This window comes from Rattus norvegicus, chromosome 10, assembly GCF_036323735.1.
Source record: "Rattus norvegicus strain BN/NHsdMcwi chromosome 10, GRCr8, whole genome shotgun sequence".
In the NCBI taxonomy this organism is placed as follows: domain Eukaryota; kingdom Metazoa; phylum Chordata; class Mammalia; order Rodentia; family Muridae; genus Rattus; species Rattus norvegicus.
In genome coordinates this window covers 78,948,993-78,972,714 of record NC_086028.1, presented here as the reverse complement: position 1 = coordinate 78,972,714, position 23,722 = coordinate 78,948,993, and the positions used below count along the sequence as shown (strand labels likewise).

Sequence of the window (23,722 nt, the reverse complement as noted above, 5' to 3'; positions counted from 1 at the left end):
TCTCGGTTCCATGTTCCTTTGATTCTAAAACTTCGTTAGAGATCTCAGGGTATCAGTGGCTTGAGAGCATGACAGAATAAACATTTGCCTAACTAGCTAATGTGACCCTCTTTCCTCTCACCCAGAGAGACCCAAAGATTCACGAGCACTTCAGATCTCCTTTGCAAACAGTTTCTGAACCATCCGCACAAGAAAAGATATGTAAGTCCATTTGATTTCTTGGTTTCCCCATTGCTCGGTTTTGGGCTTTAACAGACTACAGAGCTTCTTCCTTTCTGCTTTCAGTAAATGTCAAGGTTTTATTGGCACGAGCCATGCTCTTCAGGGAGTGAAGTGTAGGTGGCTGCTCAGCATATCAACAAGGCGAGGGAGAGCTTTCCTGGTAACCTGTGCCCGATGAGGCCGGCAGCCCAGCCCTCTGCCCAGCGAGGCCAGCAGCCCAGCTCTCCTGGGCGCTCCCACACATCCTCAGGATGTGAACTGGACACAGGGGAGTGCCCAGTAACCACTTGCTGGCTGATAGGTGAAAGATGATTTTGAGTTTTTATTTCTCTCCTAGCATCAAAGAGAATAAATCTGCAGTCTGATCCAGAATTGCAATTTCTACATGCGGTTTATTTCTCCACTGACCCTGCACACCTCTTCCAAGGCTAAGTAGAAGGCAGACACCTATAGTTCTCTTAGGTTAGAGCTTGCTCCCAGCCATCATTTCTGTGTTTATTCACTAGAGCATTAATTAATTAAGTCACTGATTATATAGTCCCTATCTTCTGCTAGATACAGTGTTCTTTGCTAGAGAGAGAAAACGACTAATCTTGAAGATAGAACCTGCCTTAAGATGTAACAAGCATCTGATGCTCAATAAGAACACATTGCATGTGCACTGTGTGGAAGTCCCACCTTGCCTGGGAATGGAAGTGGTGCTGCTGGAAGGGTAAGGGCTGGGCGAGGTTTTTTGATGCATCACTCTTCAGCCATTGGCTGCTCCTTCCCATGTCTCCTTACAGTGGGCTTGCTCCCACCAGAACATCCTAGGAACACCTCTCCTGGAGCAGCTGACATTTAGGCGAAGGGGAAGAGGAAGTGAAAAGTATGCTTTTACTTCCGGGTCTTCTGAAAGAGAGGTCTCCCCTTGTCTCTAGTAGCAGTTTACAGAATTGTAACCAGCCGTGGAGTAGGAGAGGTCTTCCACACATTTTTTTCAAAATGCAACTAGATTGATAAATGTCATCAAGGTGATGATGGTGATGATGATGATGATTATTAAGAAAAATATTGAAATTGAATGAAATTTTTTTTGTTTTTGTTTTTGTTTTTTTGTTTTTTGTTCTTTTTTGGTCTCAGAGTCATTCCTGAAATCTTTATAAATAGATGGATGTAGGTCAGTGACAATCAGAAATGATTTGCTCAGATTCGGTGGCTTATCCTAGCCCTAGGTTAAACTGTTAATTTTTGAAGTTGTGCCTCAGGAAATGGGCAGTCCTTCCCCCTTAATAAATGGGATAACAATGACACTCCCTTGTATTTGTAAATAGCCCTTTGCAAAGTATCTTGCACTTGGCAAAGCGCTTTAATGCTTCAATTATTTTTTTAAGATGCCATTATTGAGTTTACTGAGTATCCACCCCATTTATTTATTGAATATTTATTAAGCAACTATTGCCATTCTGAACACTAAAGAATCAGAATGGAAAAATAAGACAATGCCCTAACACTGAAGAAAGCTTAAAATTAAAAAAAAAATATTTATTTATGTGTACAAATGTTTCCTGCCTGCATGTCTGTGTACCACATGTGTGCCTGGTGCCCCAGGCGCTCCTCTGGAACTGGAGTTACAGATGGTTGTGAGCTGCCATATGTGTGCTGGGAATCAAACCTGAGTCCCCTGGAAGAGTAACCAGGGCTTTTAACCACTGAGCCATCTCTCCAGGCCCCAACCTTTTGTTTTGAGATAATTTTAGATTTATAGTTGTTAAGATATTATAGGAAGCTGTGTATACTTTTGATTCTCCTTCTTTTAATGTTTAGTGTCTTAAATTACCTTGTGATATTTTTGTTGAGGTTAAGAAATTAATACAGTACAACCCTATTAACTAGACACCATAATCCAATCCTGTTCCCAGCACCGTGCTTTCCCTGGTTCAGGATCTACCCCAGTCTTTCACATTTATTTAGTTGCTGTCTTGGAAAGGAGTTCCTGTGTACTTTCCTCATGTACAGGACAGGACAGGAATTAGTAGAGATTGTTTTTACATGAAAGGAAATAGAAAAAAATATTTAAGGATATGGATAAATAGACAAGAACCGTGATCAATGAATGATCGTTAAAACAAGGTGACACAATGGAGAGTGACTGGATGGATAGGGGCACATTCAGCTCTGATCTCATTAGTCATGGCAAGACCAAGGGAAGACCAGGGCAGGGAGAGGGCACAGCTTCCAGAGTAGGAAGAAACAAGAACAGGACACTGTCAGACTGTCATATCCCTGCTCAAACCCTCTCAGCCCAGCAGAGGGAAAACGAGACTCTCAGTACCGGCCCAGAAACATTGCCTAATCCTTCTCCCTCCCATTTCACTGCTCCCACCTCTCAAATCCTTCCCCATTCCAGCTCCATCTCAACTGAGCATTTTGAGCACACCTGGTACTCTCAACGCCATACTTAAGCCTTATATTGGATTCACCATGTAAGGAAATCCTATTCTCCAACCTGCCTTCACAGTCAGCCATACCATGTCTTTTAATGTTATAATCAAACAATCTCTTCCAAGGGATGCCTGCCTGTATTGGATAATGTTATGATCGAATGGTCTCTTCCAAGGGATGCCTAAATTGGACTTCTTATGCAAAAGAGCAGTACGCCCTCACCTCTCATATCCCCAAACTGCCTATCCAGCTCTTCTTCCCACATTAGCTTTAAGTCTTCAAACACAAACATGTGCCTGTATACATGTGTACATGTGTGCTCACACATATTCATACACACCTTAGTTTCCAGTATTAGGTTCTCTAGACACTAGAATACCAGCTCCTGGGTTAGGGGGAAAGTTCAGAGTACATAATTATGCCCCGGGCACTTTCGTTAGTTAACTGGGTTCTTTGACAAGCGAATAGGTGACTGTGACCCTTTAGTTCCCATCTACTTGATGCTGATTTTTTTTTTAAAAAGGAGTGTTAGCACTCTTAGGCTTACAGGCTTCTTCCCTTTCATTACAGCTCAGATGTCTATTGCCTATTGTCTTCTCTACATTGTTTGGTGACAAGAAAGAATACTGTGGATGTTGGCTACAATCTTTGTAGAAATCTCGAAAGGGGGGCCAAGTCACATGGTCAGGGTAGGTGAAATAAGTTGGGGATAGAAATCTCTGCCAAGTAACCAAAGCATTGGGGCAGAAGATAAACCAGTGAGGCATAGCCTGCACCACTGTTGGGCCTGTTTTATAGATCAGGAGATGGTGACAGACCAGTGCAGACAGGCACTCCCAGTGTTCTCACCTCCCACCCCCCGACTGTCACCCCCAGCAACTGCAACTAGAGCATAGCAGTTTCTGTCCATTCCCATGGCTGACAATGCCTTCTAGCATAGTATACATCCAGACAGACTCTGGAATAAAAGGGTTTCTTCTCAGGCCGTGGGTTGAATATCATTCATACATACTGTGAAGGTTGGCACATTCACACAGTAGGAGCTCAAGCACGTTTTTCATGGGGGAACACATAGAATTCATCATGCCAAATGGTGGAACTAGGAATCATTCTGGATTAGTCATTGTTTCATTTCTTTGACAAAGGAGGTATTGAACACACTGCTCAGACTTTGGCAAACCCTAGGAGGCAGGAATGCATTTCCCAAATTGGATTATTTTTCTGAACTTGTTGGTCATTATTTCCTGGTTGACATGTTTTGTAAATCTGTCTAAAGAATCAGCAGGGACTTAAGGGAGGTTAAAGGGATTGATGCAGGCTTGAAATGAAGCCAGTTATTCTACAGCTAAGGAAGCAATGCTTTTACGAACTTAACCTTGATTCCCCAGCTTTTTACCCAAGCCATCATTCTTTTACTTTCAGAAAACAAATAAAATACATGTCTATATTGAAAAAAAAAGAATCCCACAGCTACAATATTAAAGATTCGTTGCAACTGAACTTTCCTTTTAATTAAAATGAACATTAAAATTAAATAACCTTCAATAACACCTTCAATGTTGATTAAGCTCGGTTTCTGCTCAAGAAAGCCATGCGCTTCTAACCTGTTGGCATTTGTCAAAATATTAATAGTGAGAAAACTATCCCAGGGAGGGTAACCTGGGCTTAGCTACTTCTAAACGTCTTTCAGAAAGTGTCCCGTAGCTGGGACTTTGAAAAGACGAGGGACAGAAGAATTCCTTGGGTTTTCACTGCCTAGTTACAGTTGTCATAGGCTTGTGAACTGTAATCCTCGACAAAGGTGACCAAGAGAGAGTTGGTATCATCGTTTATACAAGGTGGCCAAGAATGTGAAAATGGATCTCAGTCCCCATGTCAGTGGGGGTGGCAAAAAATAATTCTTTTTGCTCTGAATTGTGGACTCTGACAGAGACACGTAGTGGGGATATGTCTGGCTGCCACTGGTTATTGCAGAAATATCTCTCTTCTTTTCTTTCTGTTCCTTTCCTTTTTTATGCCGGTCAGGAGGAAGGTGGTGCCCCTCTGTTAAATCAAGTTGTCTATTTCTGAGGCTGCCGTTTTACTTTTTCTCTTCCTTAAATAAAGAAAAGACTTAAAGGTAACTATTGGAGAAGACGACAAATAAAGGTGAAGGGGGAAGTCACACTTGAAACCTTGCCTCTGTTCCATAACTGCTGTCATTTTCTTTCATTTGGTCAGGAATCCCTAGAAGTTGACGTTGTTATAAATTATCATTGTTTTCATTTGGTGAGAGTCTATGTAGTTTTTAAAGGTCGTATAGAAAAACGAGAGCATTGGTATCTACATATTTGACACTAACTCCAGGAGTGATGTATTTGAGGTCAGCCCATGATGTATGCATCGGCAGGAAGGAAGGGTGGTTAGACGGTGTTAGTAGATAGGAGGAGGCCAGGGTGGCCACTGGTATCCCTGTGATGAGTCAGACTGTTGTGACAGTCATAAGACACTAAATCTCTGATTGCTGGCTTTGGGTTGCCTGCATGTATGCTTTCTGCACTAATAGAGGGTGATTCTGTTTGTCTGGGATGCTCTCATTCTATGTCAGCCATGTTCTTACTTCTCTCTTTGGATCTCCCAGAGGGGCTGGGTGATGGCATAATGGGTAAAAAGCTCTCTATATAAGCAGGAGGACCTGCGTTTGGATCCCCAATGCACATGTAAAAGCCAAGTGTAGTGTTCTGTAATTGTAGCATTGAGGTCAGGGAAGAGGTGGAGCAGGATGGGGAGTGGGATCCCTAGGTCTTGTAGGGATAGCTAGTCTATTGAAATGGGGAGCTCTAGGTTTGATGAGAGACTCTGCTTCGAAAAGTAAGAGAATAATAGAGAAAGACACCAAATATCGATCTCTTACTTCCACATGTGCACGCGCACACACACACACACACACACACACACACACACACACACACACATGAGTCAGAGGATCTGGATATGATGTGTCCTACTTCAGCTTCTGAATTTTTTCAGGTTAATCAGAATAGGGTGATAGATACCTTCTCCGCCACAGTTGGCATATTGGGGGATGTCAACATGGGTTGTGGCACCTCTCTTTGCCAGACAGCTGTCCTTCCCACCAGACAGACAGGTTTCTAAGACCTGGGGTATATTTATTACCATGTCTAGTATGAATAGTCTACTGGGTGAAAGGGGATATTAGATAGAAAGGGGAAATTCAGATGTTTTCTTTGCGGACTCTGGAATTGGGATGAGCAGCCAGCTAACTAGCCAACGAGTCCAGGATGGTCTCGATCTAGAGACTATCTCATGTAAGACTCTCCTCTCAGGTGACTTCAAGGTTGTGTCAGGGTGACAATTAAAGCTGACTTGAACAGTCAGTCACCCTTGAGTCCCACGGCATATTTTAAAGGCCCCTTATCGAGTTCTTCCGGAAGCTTACTTACCCTCAGTTGAGAGCATTTCTGCGATTTGCATATATGTCTTACTAAAATACCATTAGTGATTTATACTCTTAAAGGACAGACAGGATGCATCACAGGCTGGCACAGTTTGTGTCTCAGAGTCTAATCTCATGGACCAGATGTAGCTGTTTCCATTCTAAGAGACAGAGATACCAATGAATGGTCATCTTCAAGACTGCTGCATGTTTCCAGGACAGAAAATGTAGCTTATTGGTAGAGTATTTGCCTGGTGAGGGGACATAATTCCCTGGTGTTGATTCTCGTTATGACAAAACCTGGTTATGGTGATGCTCACCATAATCCCAGCACTTCCTAGGTAGAAGCAGAAGGGCCAGGAGCTCAGCTTCTCCTTGGCTATGCAGTGATTTCAAGGTTAGCCTGGGATATATGCAGCTCACCTTGCCATTTTATCTCTGTGCTGGATAGTTTTATATCAACTTGACACACACTAAAGTCATCTGAGAGGAGTGAACCTTAATTAAGAAAATGCCTTTGCAATATCAGGCTGCAAGCAGGCCTGTAGTGCATTTTCTTAATTAGTGATTAATAAGGGAGGGCCCAGCCCAGTGTGGGTGCTATCCCTGGGCTGGTGGTCCTGGTTTCTGTAAGAAAGCAGACTGAACAAGCCATGAGGAGCAAGCCAGTAAGCAGCACCATTCCATGGCCTCTGCATCAGCTCCTGATGCAGGATCCTGCCCTGTGTGAGTTCCTGTCCATGAAGTATATGCTGAATAAACCCTTTCTTCCAGAACTTGCTTTTTTCGTCAAGGTATGTCATCAGAATTACAAACACTAACAGGGACTATCTCCTTTCCGCTTTGAGGAGTCAGGTGCTGCAAGAAACTGAAAAGCACTCAGGAGAGAGAGAGAGAGAGAGAGAGAGAGAGAGAGAGAGAGAGAGAGAGAGAGAGAGAGAGAGCAGCAGTAGGAAAAATGATGAGAGAGAGGAAGATGTGCGGGGTGGGGCTTGTTCTGAGTGCTTTGGAACCAACTTGTTCTTTAATTAAGGGAGGGGAAAAAACCCTTACCCTTCAGCTGGTAAAGATGGCCCTAAGAAAATTAAAATGATGTAAATTAAGCTAAATGAACACTCCACAAGTGCCACTAGAGCTCAGTGGGATCCAGTGTTTGGATGCCCCATATGTTTTAAAAGAGGAGCTGGCAAGTGCTTTCTGCAGCATGTGACCAAGAGGGAGGCTAGAGGCCCATGCCAGATGGGAGTTACAGAGAGTTTAAGGTGACGTCATCTGTGTTCTGGTTTTCTATAGACTAGAAAAGAAACAGCCTAATCAATGATGGTGGTGATTCTCTGACTTCCTTCCTTGGGGTCGCCAATGCAGAGAAATCAGCTAATTTGTAATTAAAATATATAAAATAAAATGTTTCAAAGGGAGTCCATAGTTCCTAGTGAAATAATCTATTTGCCACAAGGGCAAGGTGTGATAGAATATGTGCGTGTCTGTGTGCATGCAGGCTAATAGCATGTTGATGGCAACGGGGCAGGAAGAAGCAATTCCCGATTTTAATAGTAGCACAGGATCACATGCACACGTGCACAGAACAATCTGAGCATTAACTTCTGGTGTCACATACAAAGATATAACCTCCTAAGGGTTCCCCTAAGGCAGGTACGAGAGTGACTGCTTACAAAGGGTAGACCCAGTCCTCAGCGGAAGGTCTGCAAGGTAACACGGGTTTATTACATACCAGTGTTCTGATACTTAGCTATCACCCTCAATCGATATTGATATGGTGAGATTACACAAGAAGATTTTACCTCTACCACGACATGGTGGTAAAATGTCTTCAAATCACAACACACAGAAGACTGAGGCAGGAGGATTGTGAGTCAAGGCTAGCCTGGGCTCCAAAGTGAGACTCTACTTCTATAAGGCTATAAGGGAGATATGGGTGGACTATGGGAGACATGGATAGACCACACTAACCCTTTAATTTTCTGGGAAGTGAGAGGCTAAGTGGCTTGCATCAGGCCGTCTAGACCTAGAGTGACCATGTGCTTATCAATTTGCTCTAATTTATTTAATGTTTGAGTTTTCATGCAAGTATATTTTGTATGTTCTCTTCCCCCTCCCCCACCTCTCGCTGAATCTCTAGACAGTTTAAATTCTACCTCTTGTCATATTATACACATATGATTATATGTATTTCTATAGAATCTAGGAACCATGGATGAGAGAAAACATATGATAATTGTTTTCCCAAGACTGGCTTAATTCACCTGATGCAATTCTCCAGTGGCACTAGTTTTCCTGCAGACAACACAACTTTGTTCTTTAGGGCTGAAAAAAAACCCCTTTAATTGTGTCTATTTATATCATACTTTCTTTATCCATCCCTCTGTTGTCAAGCACTAAGGTTGGTTCTAGAATTCTGCTATTATGAACAGTGTTTGCTGTAAACATCGATATGCATGTGTCTCTGCGATCTGTTGACTTGCAGTCCTTGGCAATCATTGAACAGACAAGTAACACAGGCTGGTGAGCAGCTGTGCTAGGGGAACCCTTACACACCACTGGTGGAATGAACACAAATGTGGTCACTAGTGAGGGTCATACACAGGTTTCTCAAACCAAGGTACTTCTGAGAGTGAATGCGGGAGCTGTTACCATTACTCTAGGTCTGACTGTTGCCAGGGCAACCAGGTGAGGTGATTGATTATTCTGTTTCAACAGCTGGCCTTGGGGGATGGGAACCATAGCCTCTTCATTGCTGCCATTTGTAAGAATAGCTCAACAACAGAGGGATGGATAAAGAAAGTATGGTATGAATAGACACATTCTGGGGACTTCGAAAGGCACCCCCTGGTGTCTGGAATAGGGGAAATAGGGAGGCACTTCCTCAACTGCCCTCCAACTCTAAAGTCATCCCAGTACTCAGTCCTACATATGTTAGTCCAGTTGTGCTGTTGTAATAGAACATCTGAAGCTGACTAATTAATATAAAAACTTCCTTTGGCAGTTTCGGAGGATAAGAAATCTAACAATGAGGCTCTAATGAATTTGGTTGTTGGATAAGGGCTATATATATATTTTTTTCAGAGATGGGTTAAGTGCTGTATTTTCTCATGGCGAAGGTGGAAGGACAGGGTGGTCAACCTTTTCAGGGTTCCTCATTTATAAAGCTCTTACTCATACTCATGAGGGAGGAGCCACAGGTAGTATCTGAACTCTATAAACCATCACAATGGGTACTAGGACACATCACAGTCCTGACCACATGCCCCAGCAGGAGATAACACCTTTTGCAAAGACTGTGGGATTTCTTCCTCTAGGCAGCCTTCCTTAGGCAGCATTGATGACAGCTCAAGGAAAATGTCAAGCAGCAAAGTGTCCTGAGGGTTGAACCAACCCACAGTGGCTGATGTGATTTATAAGACGCTCACTTCCTGCCTGGGTGCCACTCTGGGTTCTTGTTAGATGGGGTGATGCGCTGAAGGAGGTCTGAGGAAGCATGTCACTGCTAAGGAAAGCTGCTGTTTGGAGCAGCTGCTGAAGGCAGGACCTTGGTTGGGCGGACCATTTTGAATCTTGATTGTGGCGCTCTCTATTCAAGTACTCTCTGTTTGTTCCAATGTAGAGAAGCGTTCTCCAAAAGAAAAACAAGTCAACTTGACTGTCCATGCTGGTTGATATTTTCCCCTGAGCAATCAGTGAAGAAACATCTGCCCACCCAGACAGATCAAAGAAGTAATTCCACCAAAGTCTAGCTTGGTAAACCACTACGTTTAATTGGGGTTACTTACAAGAGTGTGAATAACCACTAAAGACCAAATGCCCCCTATCCCAGCAATCCTTAATGGTGAATATATCCCTGGAAAGAAATGGGGTCTTATGTGGTTAGTGAGCTGCCTTTTGAGCCTTCCCTCCTCTCTGTGGTGGGCCTTAGTTCCCATGGTTAATCACAGTTGCAGAGAATCCAGGAGGCGGCAGTCATCCCATGTCTGGACGACAGCATTCTACAGTGGTGTGATAAAATAAAAAGTTTGATCATGTCAAAGGTATAGTGATAGCTTAATGAGCAGTTAAGTTACCAGGGTCAGGGCTTGGAAGATTGATGGTAAGGGGTCACAAGCTCTTTAGAGTGATGGAAATATCTATATGGTTATGGTGGTTCTTGTGAGAGCCATTGTGAGACCACATCACACCGTACGGTTGAATGTTTGAATATTTTTGTTCATACACTAAATTCATTAAAGCTGGGCAGGGGACAAAAATCTCCTTCTAGTACAGGAATCACTATTTTTGTCTTAATGAGGAAACTCATGACTGAGGTACTAGGAAGTTGAGTAACTTGATCAGTGTCCTAACTGGTAAGCAATGGAGGAGTTAAACCCAGAAATCAATAAGCCTACCAATTGGTACCTCTAAAATCTTAACAGCTGCTCATGCAAGCAAGTCACAGCTCAGCATCTAGAGAGCACATCGGCTCTCAGAAGCAGGTGTAATGGACAGGAAACGCTTGACCCCTCATAGTGGACCTTACCGAAAGAGCATCTGTGCTGTGGTGGCCATTCTGGTCTGTATACAATTATTCTTTACTGAAGCAGACGTAGTGGTTTGCTTTGAAGCTCTGGCACAGGAGTACTGAGCCCCGGTGCACAGACCTGTGATCCCTGGAGAGTTTCCCCTTCTGGCTGGAAGTGTGATTTAAAATCTCTAGGCTAAGCTCATTTTGCCAAATCGCCCCTGCAGGATTTAGTTTCAAGGCCGACTCCAGAAATTTCTAGCTCAGCAAATACTATTCAAAGCAAGAGAATGTATCCATTCGAGCTACCTTTGAAACAGGAGTACAGTTTCTTGTGCTTTGGCAGGAAGCAGCAAACATATTTGTACACACGTTTACAGGTGTACCGCACCATGCTTACTGCGTTTGAGCGAAGAGCGACCATGGCAACGGCACACCTGTGCATACCGACCCGGTTGCTATCCTGCTCCTCTGTGTGGGGAGAGTGCACGAAGGAGCTACAGTCCCCAGCAAGCACACAAAACGACGTGGGTTGTATTTCACATCAGATCGTGCAGTTTAGAGGGGGTAGGCTCCTGTCTCACTTTACGGTGGGGGTGGGGTGGCAGCAGTGTGCATAAACTGTTTTGAAGCAGAACTCAGAGGGACCGAAAGATCATGTCAGGCCTCAGAGTATGACATTTAGTGTCAGGGGGATTGGACTTAACTGTGATCAAGGGGCTGCTTGGGGTCAGAGCCCGAGATGTCTTCACTGACAAGCTTGAGTCAGAGATCAGGGTTCAAATCCCAATTCTTCCCTGTCCCCGCCAGGGGCAGGGCTGAAAGTAGCACCTATTGCCTCTCCAGGTTTCTTTTCTTCATGCATAAATAGGTAAGAATGAGGACTAATTCACTCATTTATTGCACGGATTAGGATGATCATATTGTACAACACCCAATAGCAAAGTATATGCTCAGTAAATTACAGCTGATAGGAGTGGCCACACTAACCCAAGCAATTATTCTAACATATCTTATCTGCAAGAAATCTGAGTGCTGTTAGGCTGGCCAATAAAGTATTTTCTTAGTCATTTAAAGGGCCCCTCCACAGGGAGGGCGTCTGTTGTCCTGCTATTGGTGCTCGAGAGATACCCTGAAACATACACAGGACCATCATCCTGACTGATCAAAAAGGCTAGAGGTGATTTACTCAGAGCTCTTCCTTTACCAAGGCCTCACAACCACCAAATAACAGGACAGGCTCTTGAGATCGGATACTCTGAAGTGAAATGTCGCCCTGTGTGGGCGTGCGTGACTGACTCTTAGGTCAATGCCCTTTCCCCTTCGAATGCTATCTCTGCTTCCCTCCAGCCTGCTTCCAGCAGAAGCTACCATGGTTCTTGGAGATTGCCTTAATGAGCAGATCCAATGAATAATCATGAGTGTGATTCCAGTGTTGCCTGTTCAGCACTGAGCCAGGGATAGATTTATAGACACTGACTCTGGCTGGTATTTGGGGACGGATAATTACCCTCACTTACTATATCCTACACCGCTTTGCCTCAGTATTTACTGCCCAGAATTCTGCCCTTTTCCAACTGATTCCGAACAGGAGCATGCCACAGGCAGCTAAGTAGCATAACTCATTTGAGGTGACCGTAAATCTAAGGCTTCCACCAGAAATGATGCAAAAAGAAAAAATTAATGGAACATGAAATCAAGTAAATGGAATTGAGTACAGTAATTAGTTCATATTTTAATCCTCAGGTCTGTTTATTATCTGTCAACTGGTGAGCAATTAAGTCAGTGCCGTTGAGATGATTAGCTTTGTTTCAAAAGAGGTTTATCGATATGTCAGAGCAGACGAATCTAGGGGTTTTAAATGGCTTTGTTTTGAATTGCAGAGCAGTACATTCGTAAGGTGGATAGGCAACATTAGTACCTAGATGGCTTTTATTTACTGTAACAGAGCCATTCTGGAGGATACTGGTGCATGTGGGTGGGAAGACTCAAACTGTGCAGACACTATTTATAGCTCTAGGTTCTTTTATTTTCCTGAGCATGATTGTGTGTATAGAATACACATGTGTGTTCACATGCATATGGTGCATGTGGTGTGTGTGTGTGTGTGTGTGTGTGTGTGTGTGTGTGTGTGTGTGTGTGTTTGTATGCATGCGTGGGAGCCTGGAGTTGACACTGGATGCTGTGTTGGCCAGTTTTAATGTCAACTGAACACAAGATACAGTCATTCGGAAAGAGAAAAATCTTAATGGAGAAAAAACCATCTCACTGGACTGCCCATGGGGTATTTTCTGCACCACCTCTGGACTCTGGTCGTCCTAGGTTTTATAAGAAAGCAGTCTGAGCAAGCCATCAGGAGCAAAGCCAGTTAGCAGTGTTTCGCCATGACATGCGCTTCAGTTTCTACCGCCAGGTTCCTGTCTTGACTCCCTTTGATGATGGACTGCGATGTGCAAGTGGAAGTGAAATAACCCTTTTCCTCCTCAAGCTGGTTTTGGTCAGGGTGTTTTGTCACAGCAGGAGAAACCCTCAATAAGAGAAATGTCTTCCTTGATCACTCTCTGCTTTATTTACTGAGACAGGACTCTTCCTGAGCCTGGACCTCACCGACTCTAGCTAGCCCAGTGAGCCAGCCCCCGGGGACTCCGTGTCTCTGCTTTCTAGGCGCTGGAATTACAGATAGCTACTACATCTACAGGCATTGTGGGGAGTCAAATCAGGCCCTCAACTTCTCGGGGGAAGACTTCATCCAGTGAGTGATCTCGATCCACAGCCCTCACTCTAATTACTGAATGCCACAATGTGATCAATTTTTCCTTCTGAGACCCAGGGAAGCATCGCCATGGACCATGTTTCCTGGTTTGAATTTTTCTGAGCTTTATTTTCTATATTTCTTGCAACCAAACCCTGTTTATGGCTTGGCTTGACTCTATTGGTCCTTTTTGGGAGGGGGTAACTTGGTGACTTCTACATGTATCTTTTGTGGGTATTTCTCAACACTTAATGTTTGTGAATAATTGGCCCATGTCTTTGTTGTCTTGAGGCCGCATCTATAAAGATGGCCTTCTGCTTGCTGATGCCGGACATGTGATTTTGGGGGATCTCCTTACTCTCTATTGACTTACCTAAATTACCTAAAATGTCTCTTCAACTCCCGGGTTTGGTAGAACTAGAAATTTAATGTGACACATTAAAAATTGAAACTTTGTGCCAGGAAACTCAGGATCTGCTCCTAGTTCTACCACGGAATGTGAGTGACCTGTCACTTGCCTTCCCTGGCATTTGGTGATGCTTCTGCAGGTGTGTTGGAAGAGATGGCCCCACAGGTGCTCCTGGCACAGCCACCCATGTGGAGACTGAGTCCAGTGGCTTGTTTCAAGTCCGAGTCTGTACCTTAAAGTGGAAGACGTGACTTTTCCTTGAACCTCCTCAAGTGTTCACCAAACTGTTGACATTGGGTCAGAACAACAAGGAATAAGTCATTCAATCTCCAGCTTTGGAAAAGATTTGGAAATGAGATTTTTTCCCCCCCAAAGTCTGGCTACTTCACAGCAGTACTATGAACACTACTCACCCCTTTAGGTGTACTGTCACTGGCTTCTTTGCGAAGATTTATTAATTTAATTTATGTATATGTGCCTGAGTGCATTTATGGGCACTACATGTATGCAAGTGCCTGCAGAGGCCAGAGGAGGGTTTCAGGTCTCCTAGAGCTGGAGTTACAGGCAATTGTGCTGTCTGATGCTGGAAACAGAACAGAGTCTCTGCAAGAGCAGTGAGCGCTCTTAACTGCCGATCCATATTTCTAGTTCTCTTTCACCGCTTTCTAAATAAACCCAGACCTCTTTCAACACTTGTAAAATGCTGACAATGATGGTTGCCATGGTGATGGTCAGGTCTGAAGCTGAACCTCAATCAAATCGCAGTTTTTAAAGTTTCTGTCTTTAAATTTTACCTTGCGCTACAGCAACTCCCTCCTTGCTTCTGGGAAACAATAGGAAAGGATATGTAAGTCCTAAGAAAGAGGATGGTAGCCATCATAATGTCATCCTAGTGGATAGACCAGAGCTACCTATAGGTTAGGATGGGGTGGGTGGGATAGTGACACAGTAGACTGCCATCAAAGGCCCCATTGGGAGCATCTACAATTGACAACCCAGGAAGTTGCTCAATGAGCTGAGCTCTCCTTCCCCAGCCATAAACGTAAAAATGTCCCAAGAAAAGCCACACGGATCGGTCACCACCCTCTTGCAGTTGTATTTATTCTGTGCATGGTCAGCATCAGGGATCTCAATTCCTGTTTGCTAGGCTCTCAAAGGCCTCCTTGCCCAGTCTGGGTAAGATTGCTTCGTGGAGCTTCAGACTTTGGTTTCTAGCACTGTCAGAGACAAGCTCCCTGCCTTGATCTGGGGAGTGATTCCAGGGCTGAGATGAAGAATTGAAATGAATTATTCTAACACACTTGCTCTCGGCTATTCCATTGCTCTTCCCAGGTGCCCAGAAGAATTCACTTACCTTGAATTTGTGAATAATTTAACATCTAAATTCAAAAAAATCTCTGTTAATATTGACATTAACTTCATTAGGGTTGACATTATGACTATAGAATTTTGATTATGACATATTGGGCATAATTTAGGCACGTTGAAAGCTCTAGTCTACATTATCTTCATTTACTCCTTCCATTTCTTTGTTCAGCAGTATTTACCCACAGCTCATTATGTACACAGGGAGGTATTTTTAAGGAGTACAACCCACTCTGGGACTGCCAAGAATTAACAGTCTAATCGGAAGACAGGTTATTCGGCTAGATCACAGGCTCCTTAAAGACAGCCGCCAGCCCCAACCCCTGGCTTTGCAGTCTTCAGATTTACCTACTGAGCTAGCACCAGAGCAAGGCAAATAGCCATCAGTGTGGAGTTTGCAGAGAAACCTTGGCACACCCTCAGCATCGTAATAGCAGAAGTTCAGGAGTTGAATCTAGCCTTGACATTCTTGTTTGGATGACCTTGGACCTTCATCACCCCAGGTGAGCTCACATTAAGAGCAAAGTCATGGAACTGATGCTTGCCCATTCAAAGAGAATTCTTGTCAGTGTACTTTAAGAGAGAGTTTTGATTTTTACCACACAGAGTCAATGACAGGAGGACCCATAAGCTCTCCCTCAGCCCCAGCACTCTTGCACAAGCCCACACTGTTTCTGCTATTGTGTAAATGCTCGAAGTTCTCTCCCACTCAGGGCCACTGTGCTCACCTAGAAGGTCCTTCCCTTGATTAGTCTCCCTGTCAACCTAACAAATACTGTTCTCTCAGTGAGACCCAGGCTGGCTACCCTGTTTAGACTTGTACCTCGTGTCTCCAAGCTTGACCCTTCGTCTCCTTTCTCTGTTGTTTAAGTCCTCATAGCCTTTGCTCTCTTCTGATGCTACAGATGGCCTCATTTATTCTTCCCATTATTCCTGAGTTGTCTCCCTCCACTGGATGGGAAACACCTCAGAGATAGGGATGTGGCTGTCTTACTCACTCTTGCGTGTGATAGTCACTGTCTGTTCTTTGGAGGAGATGAACGGGAGTTATTTGCAAAGCAGGTAGACAGTGGCCAGGTATTTTCAATGACATTCTGAAGCCATTTGTGAGTCAAGTCTGTGTCTTGTCCCTCTAATGGATCTGAAGTCCCTTCAGGGTGACACTGTTTAATCCTCCTACGTCTCCCACCATATAAAGGGTAGGTATAGATTGGTACTTCTAGAGAAATTCCTTAGTAATAATTACCAACAATTTTCCCTCTCCCCCAAACCCCGATTTCTAAGGGCAGTTGAAGCTTTCAGCAACTTTTACCCAAATATTTCATCTTTAATCAATCAATCAATCAATCAATCAATCAATCAATTAATTAGTATTCTATGCTTGGGGATGTTTGTCTTGCATACACTTGTGTGCACCATAGATATGCCTGATGCCCATGGGGCCATAAGAGGGCACCATCTTGCCTGGAACTGGGATTCTGAACAACCCTGTGGGTGCTAAGAATTGAACCTGGGTCCTCTGGAAAAGCAGCCAGAGCTCTTAACTACTGGGCCATCTCTCCAGTCCCTCCATCTTCAATTTAAATGCCTTTGTATATTTCCTGTATAGTTAACACAAGTCAGGATTTCAGTCAAACAAACAAACAAACAAACAAACAAACAAACAAATAAACAAACAACAAACCCTGCTCTAATGTTTTTGTTTCTTGGACACTGACAGTTGATTGAGTTGTTCATTCAGTGACTGTTTTACAAACATAACTTACTGTATGTTGGACATTGCATTAGGTACATGGTATCTCTGGAGGAATAGCTCTTTGCTTAAGAAGTTTATTCAGATGACTTTATCCAGTGAGCACGTGTTGGCTGGCCTCATGTGCTCAGTGTACAAAGTGCTGAGACTGCAGCTCTGACCAAACAAAAATTCCCATCAGACGTGAGAAAAAATAGATACAAGACTCACAGTGATTGGTGACATTATATTAGTTGGGCTGAGCATATTTTTTAAAAAATCTAACAGTATTTTGATCTTTTGCAGGCTACATATGATCTCTGTTGATTACTACTTCTGATACTCTCTTTGATTATTTTTGCAAAGGAACTTTTAGAAATTTAAACCATTCTTAGCTCCTGGGCTTGACTTGACCTACAAGGTAATGCAAGGCCTCCCATTCAGGGACATACAACTTTCTCTGCAAGGCAAGAAGAGGCAGCGCCTGGGGGAGAAAGGATCTTGGGAAGCTAGAAGAGGGAGACTGAGGTAGACGATGGCTGTAGAGATGAGTCTGACATAACAGAGGGAGGAGCTTTTGCGTGGCGTACACCACACAGTAGCACTTCCATGTTTACTATCCACATTCTTATTACACGTATGTATCCCAGTTCTTATTTCCCCTCAATCTCTAATTGGGCCAATGAAGTATCTTTACCAGGGGGTCCCTGTGGAACATCTGAGTGCTGGACAGTTTGCCTTTACTTCCCCTAATCCTACCATGGGCTGTGCTTACTGGCACCCTGGTTCTCAGTTATTGCTCCTTAGCTCTTCCCACACTCTAGTGCATGCCGGGACAACTTGGTTTTGGTTGCTTATGCCTACCAGTTGTGTGTTTATGTGGAGCAGTCTCTCAAGGATGCAGATAATTGGTTCCTTGAAGAGATAGAGCCTGCATTGTTTGTTCCTCTTCCTGATCACGAAAGTCTCTTTTCTGATTCAGAGACACAAAACATAAGCCATCTTATATTTCACCTGTGGTTTTTAGTCTCCCTCTTTAATGAAAACTATAATCTACATCACCATAGCAACACCTATGGACTCTTTCCTCCCTGTCTTTTGAGCAGAACTGGAGACTCCAGAGACTCCCGAGGCTGAGATCCAGGAAGGTCAATGCTGCTACTTCACCTTCAGAGGAGCCATGAGCATGGCCGTGTGAAGGGCTGCTTGTCGTTCTTTCTTATTATGATCCGAGATAGCTATCTCATCATTTTCTCTCGGAAGAAACCTTAAATATAGCCACACTATTAGTGTGTACAACCCTGTACACACACACACATGTGGGTGTATTCAACATATGTACACACACACACACACACACACACACACACACATTAAACATATATTTTCCCTAATAGACTTGTGGCACTTCTGAGTAGAAATCGGGTGCTGTTTGCTCAGAGCCCAGCACACAACAGGAGCACAGTAGCCACAGAGAGAGGAGAAAATGAATCAGAGATCTGGCCAAAGGTGTCCCGTGATGTGGCTAGTGCAGTTTTCAGGGTACTATGTTATCCCTAGGGAATGAAGAACTCAAAGGAGGTTTTGAAGATGAAATTGTCCCGTTTCCCTCAAGTAAGAGAGATTTTTTTTCTTGCCTAGTCTCACTACTGGAACTTAATCTACAAACATGATTCTTTCCTAATATTATCTTTTGTTTCATCCTACAAATAACCCACTTTATACTAGATATTAATCTCAGCACTTAAAATGATTAGCAAGCTAAGGAGCTTGATTATTAAAAACAGTTAATCCCTACCTTTTAAAAAATTGAGACATTTGAATCCCTGAATACATTCATTTATCACCAACCTCCAATCAGGCATCCAGGAATTCTTCATGTAGGACATGAATAATTTTAACAGAAAAAAATGCAGTTGCTAATGGTGTCTTACATCCACACAGTTTTATAAAACAAAGCAAATGATTACCATCAATTATAATAACCTCACTAGACAAGGCTATGCCTAACGTACAGCTCTTCAGACAGTAGCCACTGCAGTATGCCAAGGAAAATGCGTGGTATTAATTGACTCATCATGATCGGCAATAATAGATGGAGTAGACGGCAATGGATTACTCACTGTCAGCAAAATAAACACATGATCTGTTGCAAGAGGTGTCTACTTGGGTCCTCTCAAAGGACAGCCAGAAATAGAGACCAAGGGAGGCTTTGAAGGCAGTACAAAAGAAATAGGAAAAGTTAAGCTAAGGGGTAATAAATATTTGCCTTTCCTGAGGCTAACTGGAATCTAACTGGAAGGAGTTTCTGGAAGGAAGTTGTGGACTGTGTAGAGTTTAGTAATTAGAAGGTATGTTAAAGCTAATAGTTCACCCATTGTTTAAGAAGTGTTCAGGGCTTAATAAATCTAGTGACAGGAGTTCGCTATTCTCAGAAGCAAACTCATTTCATTGATAGATAGCTCCCATTGTTAGAACACATATTAAGCTGAATGTCTCCTGTCTGCTGTTTCCACGGTTGGCCCTAGGTCTTTCCCTTCATGTGACATAGGTGTTCAATTCTTCTTGTTCACTAGGGAGGCTTTAATATCTCAAAGGCCAACTGGGTGCACAGTGATCTTCATATGAAATTATTTTGGAGCCTCCAAAATGCTATAGAAGCACTATGCGCTGGTAAGCTTACATGGTGCATGCAAACTGAGGGATATGGAAAGAAACATACGGACATTAGTGTGATCTGCCCTGGGTGGCTATACTTATGCTGAGGGTGATACAGGCTTCATTGCAGGTTGGGGTGTATGTGTGCATGCATGTGTGTATGTGTGTGTATTTGTATGTGTGTGCATGTATGCGTGTGTGCACATGTGTGTATGTGTATGTGTGTATATGTGCCTGTATATGTGTGTGTGTGAGTGTGCATGTGTGTGTGTTTGTGTGTGTATGTGTGTGTGTGTGTGTGCTGAGAAAGCTGTAGCCCAAGTCTGTGTGTGTGTGTGTGTGCTGAGAAAGCTGTAGCCCAAGTCTCATCAACCCATATTGTACCCCAGTTCGCCATTTTCAAGACAGTTACTACTAGAAAAAGAGACTTCTCTAGCTGGCATGGCGGCTGCTAACCAGTATGCCCTGGGAATTTTCCACAATTGTGCAGACCCAGAGCACACTGCCCAAGATGTAGGTTGGTTTGCTGCTCTGTGTAAATGTAATTGTTAACGAACACTCAAGAACAGACAAGAATGCTTCGTAATCAGATTCTCCCGGGAATATTTATTTATTCATTTATTTACTTATTTTTCTGAGATAGGGTATTGCTGTGTAGCTCAGGCTAACTTCAAACTTATGACCATCCTGCCTCTGCCTCCCTAGGGCTGGTATTCCAGATGTCACCATGTCTGTCTTTCTGGGAACTTTTAAACATAGATTCTTTAAAATACCTAGTCCCTGTGGCCTGTAACAGGTCTTGGAAGACTAATATGCTGAGATTAAATTATTATGTATCCATTAAGGCCTTGAGATGTATTCAAATTCTAAGTTGTTAATGTATATGTTACAAATTACCCTCCTTAAACATTGAAGTAACCGAAGCAATGGGGTAAAGATTTTAGCCTAATAGCCATCTACATTTTACCCACTCACTTAAATAATGTTTCTAATTAGAAGCAGTGCCGTGGCAAGCACTGAAGTAGGACAGTCCAGGGGGAGAAAAAAAAACAAAACAAAAATAAAACGAGGAGAAAGTAAGTCAACTGAAAAGTCACAGCAAACTTTAAAACACATTACCATAAGGAAGAGTTTATCTTTCACGATGCCCTACTTGAGATTGACCTTTCCCCTGCCCCTTCCGGCCTCTCCTTATTGTGAAGTTTTGCCCTACTTTGCTTATATTTCTTGCCATGTTCTAGTTCAGGAGAGTTTTCTTTTACTTGGTTCCTTTTCAGCAGACATCCTTAATCAATCCTAACATGCCTCCCCCTACAGAGAGAATCTCATACAGCAGCTGGAGCCCATTGTCTATGCAGCCATTATTAATACATGACCGATCTCCGTGCACTGTCTCGAGAACACAGTGCCCTGACATGCCTGGAGGCCCCTTTCTCATCCTATCCCTCATTCCCTGCTTTATCTTTCCTTTTAATCTATCGACCACGTACTCCTTACATCTGGGATCCCACTAAAACATTAAAACATCTTTGAGAGGTGTCTAAATTGTGCCTTAGAAGGATCAAGTGATGTCCCAAGATTACATGGTGTGTATCAAAGCAGGGCTACAAATTCGGGTCCTTTGACTCCAAAGCTGATGTGTTAAAATTGCTCTCTCTAGCTTCTCCCCACAGCTCAGTTCAAAGGGCACCTTCTGTGTGAAGCACCTCCTGACCCTTCAAGTAAAATGTGTCATTTTTCTCTTTTTCTGAGGCTGCCAGGGCCTTTGTACATCTCTATTTCAGCATGCCATTATAGTTCAAGGATTTGAATATAGTTCCTTTTGAACTTGTCTGGGGCAAGAACTCTTTTCTTCCTTTTTCATTTTTAAATCCTTGTATCCCTAGTAACGAGTTGGGTCCCTAAGCCGACTCACAGTCAATGTATTTTGAATGTACATCAAAATCTGGCTAAGGGATTTCTTAAACTCGTGGCCTATTTGATAACATATGACCTTAGGGCATTAAAAAATTGCCAGGTTTAACCATGACCTTAAATAGCAAAATAAACAGACCCTATATAATCTACACTTTTGAACTTTTGAAGTCTTTTTGACATCAGTGATTGAGGATTCTTACTAGGAACCTGGTTGTTGGCTATTTATTATATGAGGACTCTACTCCTCATGCATATAAAGAGTGAAATAGGTCAAGTGTCGCCTCACAGATGAAATCTGGTTAAACCGTATCTCTTATCTCATCTGAAACGGCTGTTAGCTGCATTGTTTTGGTTTATTTTTTGGTCTGGGCTGTTGGTGGCACTCACCATCAATGGTGTGACACAGTGGAATTTCCATGCTGTAGAATTTCAGGCAAACTCTTCAGTTCCTTGACATTGATTTCACAGTGCGTCATATATTCAAGTATATAAGACCCACTTTACCAGAGGGATGCTATGCTGTCATACAGGATGCAAGAGAAGCTGGTTCTTCTCAAAGAGGTAGAAGTGAAGAGGCACAGAAAAGGAACTGTAGAAGAGTGGTTCCCTACCTGTGGGCTATGACCCCCCCCCACAGGGTTGAATATCAGATATTCTGTATATGAGGTATTTACAGTACAATTCACAATACTAGCAAGATTACAGTTATAAAGTAGCAACAAGATAATTTTACTGTTCTGGGTCACCACGGCATGAGGAATTCTATTAAAGGGTCTCAGCGTTGGGAAGGTTGAGAAACACTAGGACATGCCAGGGCATGAGTCTCCCTGCTAGCGTTTCAAAAAGAAATATTGTTTCACTGTAGCCTCTTCTGGGAAACTGAAGACCACAAGGAAAAGGAGAAAGGTACCAGGGAACCTTCCCATCTGTTATTTCGTTGTTATGGAGGCATGGAATCCTACAAGTTGGCCGTAAGCCATTGCACTTTGCTAGGTGCACTTACCTCCCCAGAGAAGGCCTGTCCGTTGAGGAGGTGCTCAGACCCTTGGCTGTCCTCACTTCCAAAGTGTAGCCGGATCTCTTCCAGGCGGTGACTATATGTCATGGGCCCTCCTGAAATATTGACCAAGTGCTCCTTGTCCAGGCGGAGGGACACATGCCTTCCAGTGTTGTACATCGTCCCACTGACCTACAAGGCAATGGGAAACAGGTTAGACAAGCATTTCTTTGTATTTCTTCCCAAATCCAGAAAGGTGCCTGGCAGACCCATTTACATCTCCTGATGACACACCAGGCTAAATCTATGTGTGCAGAAGGAAGTGAAGATATCTTCAGAGGGTTTTCCTTCCATGCCTGCCTTCTAAGGTACTTCCGATGAGTCATAAGTCACATTTATCATTCAGGAACTTGAAAGGAGGGACTCAAGAGATTTTTCACCAACCATGACAACAATTTTGTAGATTGCACCTTATTAAAATTAGTTTGTCCTTCTCATTGAAGTTGTTTAGAAGGTAAAGATGGTGTAAGAGCTAAAAACAAAAACAAAAACCCTTCAGGTATAAGAGAATGGTGAAAGTCGTAAGTAGAGTTTAAGGGATCCACATGAGGGGTAGGAAAGCCCCAGTGGGAGTTGGCTGAACCATGAAGGTCCAGGCACTCAGTCCAGCAGTTTTGGTTAGGTTTCTCTCCAGTCTCGTCAGTGGGCATCAGGAAGAGTGTTCAGGTCACCACTCAAAGAACATAGCCTCAGGGCTAATCTGAAGGGAGACACATGGGACCCCACATCATCTCACATTCAGAATATTTCTCTGCCCAATCCCATCTCTCTTTAGTTCTGCCTACTATTAAACCTTGTTTCTTTTTTCCCTCCTCCTTTCCCCCCTTTGGATTCCATGCTCAGCTTCATTTCCTTGTTCTACACTGATTGGCAAGTGCAGAGCTCTGCACCATCAATGGAGAGCTGTCACAGGCTCTCGCAGCCTGACACACTATGGAGATACCCCATGTTTCAAGAAACCCATTCATCAGAGTTATCTATTGTGTCCGAAGAAAATCGTTGCATAGTTTAACAGTTTGTCAATCAAAGCCTGTGTCCCAAGCTCATCCACAATTTTTTCCAGTGTTTCAAAAACCCACCTGAGTCTTTGGTGTCAAAAGTTTCCCAATTCACTTCGTGTCAGCTGTGTAACTTGGGAAGATGTATTTAATGTTGTCAAGCTGAAGTTGTGTAAGCATACAATGGACATAACACAGAGTCCCTCTTGGGAAGAAGAGTTGGGAGACAAAACTATAAGCCA

The 23,722-nt window shown here is 43.3% G+C and overlaps 1 protein-coding gene and 1 long non-coding RNA gene across 8 annotated transcripts in view; one reads left to right on the top strand and one right to left on the bottom strand.

Moving 5' to 3' along the window:
* Car10 (carbonic anhydrase 10) overlaps nucleotides 1-23,722 on the bottom strand; it is a 502,355-nt gene that overhangs the window by 80,707 nt on the left and 397,926 nt on the right. For both annotated transcript variants that reach the window (NM_001427769.1, XM_017597693.3), the window contains one exon: nucleotides 22,429-22,614. In NM_001427769.1, the coding sequence (NP_001414698.1) occupies nucleotides 22,429-22,614 (186 nt within the window). The remainder of the gene's footprint in view (nucleotides 1-22,428; nucleotides 22,615-23,722) is intronic.
* The window catches only part of LOC108352122 (uncharacterized), a 30,208-nt gene that overhangs the window by 3,567 nt on the left and 2,919 nt on the right, over nucleotides 1-23,722 (top strand). For 2 of the 6 annotated variants that reach the window (XR_010055444.1, XR_010055443.1), the window contains exons 2-3: nucleotides 126-201; nucleotides 286-22,790. This is a non-coding gene — a long non-coding RNA (uncharacterized LOC108352122). Of the gene's footprint in view, nucleotides 1-125; nucleotides 202-285; nucleotides 22,791-23,722 lie in introns of those variants that run through there. The other 4 variants (XR_005490691.2, XR_005490693.2, XR_005490692.2 and 1 more) reach the window with 4 other exon arrangements.